Source organism: Oncorhynchus clarkii, chromosome 12, assembly GCF_045791955.1.
Source record: "Oncorhynchus clarkii lewisi isolate Uvic-CL-2024 chromosome 12, UVic_Ocla_1.0, whole genome shotgun sequence".
NCBI lineage: Eukaryota > Metazoa > Chordata > Actinopteri > Salmoniformes > Salmonidae > Oncorhynchus > Oncorhynchus clarkii.
Genome location: NC_092158.1, coordinates 45,861,026 through 45,871,572, shown reverse-complemented (window position 1 = coordinate 45,871,572; position 10,547 = coordinate 45,861,026). Strand labels below are relative to the sequence as shown.

Genomic DNA, 10,547 nt, shown 5'->3' with positions numbered 1-10,547 from the left:
AGACTGGGACGGAGATTTGTCTTCCAACAAGACAATGATCCAAAACATAAAGCAAAATCTACAATGGAATGGTTCAAAAATAAACATATCCAGGTGTTAGAATGGCCAAGTCAAAGTCCAGACCTGAATCCAATCGAGAATCTGTGGAAAGAACTGAAAACTGCTGTTCACAAATGCTCTCCATCCAACCTCACTGAGCTCGAGCTGTTTTGCAAGGAGGAATGGGAAAAAATGTCAGTCTCTCGATGTGCAAAACTGATAGAGACATACTCCAAGCGACTTACAGCTGTAATGGCAGCAAAAGGTGGCGCTACAAAGTATTAACTTAAGGGGGCTGAATAATTTTGCACGCCCAATTTTTCAGTTTTTGATTTGTTAAAAAAGTTTGAAATATCCAATAAATGTCGTTCCACTTCATGATTGTGTCCCACTTGTTGTTGATTCTTCACAAAAAAATAGTTTTATATCTTTATGTTTGAAGCCTGAAATGTGGCAAAAGGTCGCAAAGTTCAAGGGGGCCGAATACTTTCGCAAGGCACTGTAGCAAGTCAGCAACACATGACAACACAGCATGGTAGCAACACAACATGACGACAACATGGTAGCAAATCAACATGGCAGCAGCACAACATGGTAGCAGCACAAAACATGGTACAAACATTATTGGGCACAGAGAACAGCACAAAGGGCAAGAAGGTAGAGACAACAATACATCATGCAAAGCAGCCACAACTGTCAGTAAGAGCATCCATGATTGAGTCTTTGAATGAAGAGATTGAGATAAAACTGTCCAGTTTGAGTGTTTGTTGCAGCTCGTTCCAGTCTCTAGCTGCAGCGAACTGAAAAGATGAGCGACCCAGGGATGTGTATACCTGGTATAACTAAATAACTGTAACTCTAAATAACTCTAAATCAGTTTACATCTAAATGTTGTAAAACATATGATTAAATACAAAACTATTTGTGAAAAGAAAGCAAGGTTATTTTAGCCTTCTAAATGAGATAATTGTTGTATAAAGTTTTACCCAGTCAGTAACCACGCCCACATGAGCACAGACATTATGCAATTTAAATAGAGACCAGCGTGACCGACAGTGTGAGCTGAATGTTTACGAAATGGTTAGAAACTCAACACGAGTGAAGATGATAAAGACTACATCGGAACATTCAGTCTGCAGTTCTTTAAGTACAATAGTCTAGTAAACTCAGCCGAGGACCACCATGTGTGTACCTTTGGACCCAGTCTAACGAACACTGAGGACATTGTGACCTCTGGTGGACAACCAGAGACTTACATAAGCCAGAGACTTACATCAAACTACTCACCATAGATGGACAAGTGGTTTCAACAGAGAGAAGACAAAGGCATACAAGCGTAAATATATGTGTTGCATTTCTTTTCAAATCAGCGGTTGTTCATGTACGAAGTACTCATTTTTCATAAGCATAGCTTCCACATGTATGTACCAGCCCACTCTCTTTATCTTACCCCTCCCCTTCCATTGTGTAACAAGCCATCATATCAGGTTAGTCCACTAGGGACTTGTGATTGTATTATGTTAGTAATCAAGTCAACGTATACCGTTTGTGTGTTTATGTATTTCTGTGTGGTTATTTAGTTAGTAACTAAATAAGCCAATTAGTGTATTGCTGAATCATCATTTAGACTAGGGTTCATGCAGATATCCAAGAATTTTGCAACGTTCAGAATGAGAATGATATAAGGTAATAATGATTCATGGATGACTGGTACGATAACGATATATTCTGAAATGTGACGACCCTCCCACTCTGTCTGCCAAATTCTCTCTCTTTGCTCATTTTCCTTAACTTCTTGATGCACCCATCCCGTTAGCGGGATCATTTGTCAACCACCGCTGAATTGCAGAGCGCCAAATTCAAATTAAATTACTAAAAATATTACATTTTCATGAAATCACAAGTGCAATATAGCAAAACACAGCTTAGCTTGTTGTTAATCCACCTGGCGGGTCAGATTTCAATAAAGCTTTTTGGCGAAAGCATACCAAGCGTTTATGTAAGCACATCTCGCTCAGTAGACAAAATATTACAAACAGCTAGCAGCCAAGTAAATTGGTCACGAAAGTCAGAAAAGCAATAAATTAAATCGCTTACCTTTGATGATCTTCGGACGTTTGCACTCACGAGACTCCCAGTTACACAATAAATGTTCCTTTTGTTCCATAAAGATGATTTTTAAAAATCCAAAATACCTCAATTTGGTTGGCACGTTATGTTCAGAAATCCACAGGCTCGAGCGGTCACGACATCTGCCGCTTGTAAAAAAACAAACAAATAAAATGTCTGTGTCGCCGCCAAGCTCTCAAATACCGTGCCCGTCCCGCACTCTATGAACAGTCACTGCTATCCTGATTCCTTGGGAAGTCACTACCCTGAACCTTACACTATAACCCTTAACAGTAAACTTAACCATTTTATATTTATACTTAATTGGAGGTAGGGACATCAAGGATTCCGAATAGCAGACACTGAAAGCCATGGACACAACTCTTATTGGTTGTCTGGTGTAGGCTACTGGGAACTGGAAACACAGTCTGTGATTGGCTAACAACATTTAGATCTGTATACAGCGAGATAAGATAAGGGAAAGACAGATGACCTATTAGACTGGACATATTTTCAATGCAATTAGCGATAACAGGAAATACACAAGCCTAAGGCTACACTATAGCTCAAGGTGGCTACTTCGGAATGTTGTCTTGCACGGACAAAAACGGTACGTTTCTAACATTTATGGTTGCTATTTAATTAATATAAACTATGACTTTCATTAACACGCAAACGTTAGTATGACATGTTAGTTACCCGCAGACGTTAGTAAGGCTTTGGTGTCATGTCAGTCAGGTGTTCAATGGTAGACGACAGCCACGCGGTGGTACGGTTGCCTAGGCTTAATTCTGGCATGTATCACCCCCCATACACAGCCCTCCCGCCCTTCCCACCACTCACTCAGCAACAGCCTGCCTCACAGTCAGCAGGTCACAGTGAAATAAATATTTAAGACAAATGCCATGGCTGCCGCGGTGTAACTTTCAAAGTAGCCTAATTTTCAGGAAAACAGCGAACATGGCAACACTGAGCACATTCACTAATTTGTTTGTAAACAATTAACAGGCTAGTTAACTACCACATGTTCTTGTCTAACTGTCAACAGAGTAGCTAGCAAGCAACAAGATACGCCAAATACAGGCACCAGTCTAAAACTGGTGGTAAATGTATCATATTTGTCCATACAGACAAGTCACATGGCCAGGAATCAGATTTGTAGGTGGTTTGAAATGTGACGTGAAATATCAGATTCCACGCGCTTTTTGGCTGTTCAGGCTGCAGGAAAAAGAACAGATTCAAATATGCAAATAAATAGGATTTGAGTTACTTCAAAATGCCAACGTGAACACGGCTTTAACACAGCCTTCTAGTCCTACCTCGCCTTACCTTCCAAACCAGTTTCTGCAGTTGACAGAGTGTAGCCAAATTGAGGTTACCTGGACAGGCATCCCATTTATCCTCTGAGCACTGCAATTGGTGGGTTATAAAAAAAACTATACTGAACATTTACAACTAGGGGTGCTCTTGAGCCGAAAAGGATCCCCTAAATAGACATAAAAAGTACCTGACAGACATTTGATAGAAAGGGGCACACATCTCCACACCCATTCGAAAAAAGAGACTGAATCTGATTTAAGATATCAATATATAATTTGTAAATAAACCATACAGCCAACACGAGTCAACATTTCTGAAATTAAAATAAAAAAAAGCAATTAAACTTCCATGAATGCATCTTTATGGACATCCCTCACCACTTTTTCCAGAGGTTTATGTGGATACGCCTGCATTAGTCATAAAGCTAATAATTTCACATTTATTTGAACAATATTTCACACCACAATGATGTCCTCTCCCTTTCGCCGACAGAAAACAAGTACGCCTACCATACCAGGTAAAAACCTTTTTATTATGACAAATGTACAAGATCGTATTCGTGAAAGAAAATACAGGACAGTTAACAAAAAGGTCTTGAAGAGGAACAGAAAACATAGGCAACCACTCGAGGGGCTTATATTTATACCCCGGACCTGTAGTGGCATCCTCAATCCTCCATATCTACCCGTAATAGACAATAATGAACAAACACTTTTGAATCATTGGCACCAACCCCCAGGCAGAGGACAACCTGTAGTGGCTGACTGACACTGCCCCTCCCAACTACTGTCTTTCTACCATTGATTTAAAAAATGCCCACTAACTATGTCAAACTCATGCATACAGTTAAGAAACTTCATATATTGGGAACATCATACCAGAAATCGTAAATTTCTTCATCCCAAAACAATGGTAAACCAACCCTAGTATTTTTTTGTCAAATTCCCACAATTTAACTGCCAGTAGAAGCAGTACAACTAATCTTGTGGTAACTGTAGTTAATATTACCATGTTGAGTGCATTGCAGGCAGCACAGAAATAGCATTTTGCCTTGGAAATCATCCTTTACTTCAAACTGTATCAAACATTGTGATCAACCAAAAATAATAAGATGAGTTTACCATCAGTGAAGAACACATGCCAAAACTATTTTACAAAACAGGCCTAATTTCTTAATTGGAGCGCATTTATCTTGAACTGTTCCTAGGATTCTGACAAGGGTCTTCTTTATTGGGGCACAACGGAAAACAAAAACAAGCGTTTCTTATTGGACAAGTTCAGTTCGTATCTCCCCAATTCACCACATTTTCTTCCATTTTGTGCCTACTGAACACAACCCAGCAGTCCTCCCAGGTATTGTCCATGCCTCCAATGGTTGGTTTATGCTCTCCTGTCCAGTAGCAGGACTCAATGAACACTGCTGAGCAAAGGAATTTAGAGGTCTGTGGTTATTGAACCTCACAAATTCGTAGGGCGGTCGGCGCATAGGTCTGCACATAACAAAATTATATCCAACAAAACATGCCAGGTCTCCGATTAATTCATTACGAAACAGTTGTGCCAATATCACAACTCCTCTACAAGGAAAACAATTATAAAGAGACAGAATTGTAAAAAATTGCCAAATAGTTTTTTCAATGATAAAAAAAAAAATGCCTCTAAATATCTAGGCCTGTTACAGTAAAAACTACACACAGACACGTCAATTTAGTTCCTACTGAGGTTTTTCTATACCATTTTCCAAACAAAGATCAATCCAGCATGCCTTTAATTCATAATCCTCTTGATTTGAGGCGAGGGCCTGTATTCACAGCCTCAGAAAAGTAGTGCTAATATAGGATCAGTTTTACCTTGTAGATAATAATGAATAAGATATGGACAGCACTCCTATACGGGCCCAGAAAGTCAGTGATTTAAAAAACTGACCTCAAAATGTAACCTTAAAACCAAAATGAGCTCATATTTCAGAACAGACAAAAGGGTAGGCTTTCTGAGATCAGAGAGAGGTTTATTTAGTTGATTCAGTAAGATGTAGAGGGGAGACTAGAGCAAGCGTAGTGTTCTCTACAATCAACACTGCACACTGGTGGTGGCAGAGGGTTACGAAAAGACCAGGGAAGAAAGACAAAAATAATTACTTCAAAATAGTCTGATGAACAAGACAGGTAGTAATCAGTAAGTACATCTAGTTTCCAGGTTTTGAACCTACACACAGTATTGACTAGAAGGTACATAGGAAACATTATGCCACTTGATGGTTTGCTAGGGAGGAAAACAATACACGTGAAGGAGGGTTTGATATAGAAAGAAAAACATTATAAAAATGCAACGCAAGATAATGGTTAAAATGCTGACATGGTTATACTAAAATCTCATGATTTGATGGACAAAGAAAATAGGCAGAGTTTTCTGTAAATACTCAGTGATTTCACACATAACAAATCCCTTTAAATATTAGCATATTAAAACATTTGTCTAAAACATGGGCATTTAATCCATTTATAGTGTTGGCAGCACACACTTTAAAATAATATTTATATATGTATACAGTATACAAAAACTAAACTAGGGTTTTTAGAAACAGGTGCATGCGCACACATTAGATGTGAGAAGACCAGGATTGGTCTACTCTAGTTGGTCACATTATATACAATCAAACTTTTATTTAAAAAGGAAAGTCTTGTAAATGTGGTGGTGAACAGATTTGAATGTTGACTAAATGACACCTGTAATTTGGCATGATGCACTGAGGAGCTGCCTTGATATTGTTTTGTATCAATAATGAATTAATTAAACAGTCAATACCACTTCATGAAAACATTTGATTAAAAACAAACAAACAGGATATACAGTTGAAGTTGGAAGTTTTACATACCCTTAGCCAAATACATTTAAACTCAGTTTCACAATTCCTGACATTTAATCCTAGTAAAAATTCCTTGTCTTAGGTCAATTAGGATCACCACTTTATTTTAAGAATGTGAAATGTCAGAATAATAGTAGAGAGAAAGATTTGTTTCAGCTTTGATTTCTTTCATCACATTCCCGGTGGGTCAGAAGTTTACATACACTCAATTAGTATTTGGTAGCATTGCCTTTAAATGGTTTAACTTGGGTCAAACGTGTCAGGTAGCCTTCCACAAGCTTCCCACAATAAGTTAGGTGAATGTTGGCCCACTCCTCCTGACGGAGCTGGTGTAACTGAGTCAGGTTGGTAGGCCTCCTTGCTCACACACACACCTTTTCAGTTCTGCCCACAATTTTTTTTATAGGCTTGATGTCAGGGCTTTGTGATGGCCACTCCAATACCTTGACAATGTTGTCCTTAAGACATTTTGCCTCAACTTTGAAAGTATGCTTGGGGTCACTGTCCATTTGGAAGACACATTTGCAACCAAGCATTAACTTCCTGACTGAGGTCTTGAGATGCTGCTTCAATATATCCACATAATATTCCTCCCTCATGATGCCATCTATTTTGTGAAGTTCACCAGTCCCTCCTGCAGCAAAGAACACCCACAACATGATGCTGCCACCCCTGTGCTTCACGGTTGGGATGGTGTTCTTCGGCTTGCAAGCATCCCCCTTTTTCCTCCAAACATAACGATGGTCATTATGGCCAAACAGTTCTATTTTTGTTTCATCAGACCAGAGGACATTTCTCCAAAAAGTATGATCTTTGTCCCCATGTGCAGTAGCAAACCGTAGTCTGTCTTTTTTATGGCGGTTTTGGACCTGTGGCTTCTTCCTTGCTGAGCGGCCTTTCAGGTTATGTCGATATAGGACTCGTTTTACTGTGGATATACATACTTTTGTACCGGTTCCCTCCAGCATCTTCACAGGGTCCTTGCTGTTGTTCTGGGATTGATTTGCACTTTTCGCGCCAAAGTACGTTCATCCCAAGGAGACAGAACGTGTGTCCTTCCTGAGCGGTATGACGGCTGCGTGGTCCCATGGTGTTCATACTTGTGTACTATTGTTTGTACAGTTGAACGTGGAACCTTCAGGCGTTTGGAAATTGCTCTCAAGGATGAACCAGACTTGTGGAGGTCTACACATTTTTTTCTGAGGTCTTGGCTGATTTCTTTTGATTTTCTCATGATATCAAGCAAAGAGGCACTGAGTTTGAAGGTAGGCCTTGAAATACATCCACAGGTACGCCTCCAATTGACTCAAATGTCGTCAATTAGCCTATCAGAAACTTCTAAAGCCATGTCATCGTTTTCTAGAATTTTCCAAGCTGTTTAAAGGCACAGTCAACTTAGTGTATGTAAACTTCTGACCCACTGGAATTGTGATACAGTGAATAAGTGAAATAATCTGTCTAAACAATTGTGGGGAAAATGACTTGCGTCATGCACAAAGTAGATGTCCTAACAGACTTGCCAAAACTATAGTTTTTTAACAAAAAATTTGTGGAGTGGTTGAAAAATGAGTTTTAATGACTCACGGAACCCAAACCGACTGTGCGTGTGCGCCATCGTGCCGTAAATGTATTTTGTACACCCACACCAAATGCTATCACGACACGCAGGTTAAAATATCAAAACAAACTCTGAAACAATTACATTAATTTGGAGACAGGTCGAAAAGCATTAAACATTTATGTCAATTTAGCTAGCTAGCTTGCATTTGCTAGCTAACTTGTCCTATTTAGCTAGCTTGCTGTTGCTAGCTAATTTGTCCTGGGATATAAACATAGTTATTTTACCTGAAATGCACAAGGTCCTCTACTCTTCCAATTAATCCACACGTAAAACAGTCAACCGAATCATTTCTAGCCATCTCTCCTCCTTCCAGGCCTTTCCTTCTCTTGATGTTATATTGTGATTGGCAACTTTCATAAATCAGATGCATTAACGACACTGACCTCGTTTGTCAGTTAGTTACCTACGTCGGTATAACCAATTAGGAGATCCCACATGGGTACCTGCTTATATAAACCAATGAGATGGGAGAGGCAGGACTTGCAGTGCGATCTGTTGGCACGAGCGAGCAGTGTGGGTGCAATAATTGAAAAACACATTTCTAAATATATTTTGCAGCGCACGAGACACGAGCGGTGTAATCAGCCTGTTAGTGTATGTAAACTTCCAACTTCAACGCTACGTGACAGTAGAACGTTACAATACTTTGGGTAAAAACAATTGAACAAATCTGTGACAAATACTCTTTTGGAGATTGTAATTACAAGAAAGTATGGGAATGGTTGTGGGTTCTGGTCACCCAATCTGTCTATTAAAAAAAGCTGTTTCTAGCATGATGGTTCTGTGTCCGGTTTTCTCAAGGGAAACTCTGTTGCGCTCATGCTTTTCATCCAATGCTTGTTGTATATGGTCTTAAGGTGGGTGGGAAACCTGTTTAAGGGTTAAGTCAAAAAACTGACTAATAGAATTTAACACACCAAAACAAATCAATTGTTTGAGGATTAAAATGTAGAAATCAAATATCAAAAAAAGTGAAAGACATTGATATTAAATGTTTGGGGAAAAGAGTGGGGGATAAAAACAATGATTGGTTTCCAGCAGCTGATCCACAAAACTAACGTAAATTTAAGTTGTAAATGGAAGCAGTTTGACCCCTTACCTCTGCCATTTTCTATTCTCATATACAAATTTAGAAATCTTACAAGAGGTATACAGACTAAACAATACAAATCTACGAGAATGGCTTACCAATAAAAAAAAAGAATTCGGTCAGCCATTCTCGTGACTTTTGTCGCTGTTGAGCACCCCTCAATTCCTTTGTTTGCTGAAGCTTAGGCCCACCTGAGCTAAAACACATCTACTTCCTACAAACAATTAATTATATCCTACAATAAGACATCCTCTTTCCCAGGCAGGAACACTGAGGAGCTTCTCAAGAGAACAGGTTTTCATGGGTAGTGTTCATTAAGTCACACAACAGAAAACAAAAATGAGTGTTTATTGGACAAGTCTAGTTAGTCCCTCCCAGTTTCTGTCTGCTTTCTTCCGTTTGGGGCCTAATGAACAAAACCATGAAGTTGAGAGATGGATTCTTTGTATGGTGGGGTCATGTGGGGTAGTGGACATACCCCTGAGTAGGAAACCCTGGAAGTTGGCTGGAGAAACAGGTAGGTTCATTTGTAGTCAAGTATCTGACCCGCATGTCCATCGGTGACAGAGTACAGAGGATAAGACAAAGCTAATTCACGTACCACAAAACAACCTTTAGAGTTAGTGCTCTCAATGACTGTACAATCCAACTGCGAGAGGTGCGAAGAGTGAAGAGAATTAACTTCTCCCCGTAAGGCATCCAGTTCATATGGATGGATGGGGCCACACTGAGGAGGGGACAAGGAGGATGAATTGAAAAAAAACTACGAACAAAAAAACACAAGAGGAGAGGACAGGAATAAACGGTGGACGACTTCAGTGGAGAAAAAAACATAATATAAAAAAAATACAATACTACAGAAATGAACAAACGTACAACTTTGTTTTACAACACATCACTATTGCAGACAAAGTCCACTAGGTCTGTGACCCCCAGCAGGTCATCTTCATCATCGTCCTGTGGCGCCAACTCCAGTCCGTTGGGGGCTATGGTGACGGCTGTGGCTCCAGGTTTTTGGGGCCCAATGTGAGCCAGGCCCTCCAAGGCCTTGATGGGACTCTGTCCGTTGGTAGGGGGGTGCAGTTCCACCAGGTTGTAGTCCAATGGGCTGGCTCCCTTCCCCAGCACCCCCCCTTCCTCCTCTTCCTTTGTTTCTTCCTTCTCCTCCTCCTTGTCAGAGTCGTCCGAGTCGATGCGGTTCACACGCTTGCGGACCGGACGCTCTCCCTCCGATGATTCATCGGAATCGTCATCGTCCTCCTCGGAGGCTCGCCTCCGTTTTAGCGAGAGGCGTCTGCGGCGCTGCTGGGACTCTTCCTCAGACGAGTCAGCCCTCCTCTTCAACCTAGTCCTCTCCCTCTTGCCGTCGTCCGAGCCTCTGGAGGAGCTTGCTGAAAGAGCAAGGCATGAAACGGTGGACGTTAGGTAAAACCATATTGTTAATATCAGTTAAAGTAATGGCCAGTGAGGACTTGCTTAAGAATCTAATTCATATGACTTAC

General features: G+C 40.3%; 1 protein-coding gene across 1 annotated transcript in view; it reads right to left on the bottom strand.

Moving 5' to 3' along the window:
• Window positions 1-5,455: 5,455 nt before the first annotated feature.
• The window catches only part of LOC139423244 (remodeling and spacing factor 1-like), a 47,475-nt gene continuing 42,383 nt past the window's right edge, over window positions 5,456-10,547 (bottom strand). The window contains exon 16 of the mRNA XM_071175049.1: window positions 5,456-10,436. Coding sequence (XP_071031150.1) covers window positions 9,931-10,436 — 506 coding nt within the window. The 3' untranslated portion in view covers window positions 5,456-9,930. The remainder of the gene's footprint in view (window positions 10,437-10,547) is intronic.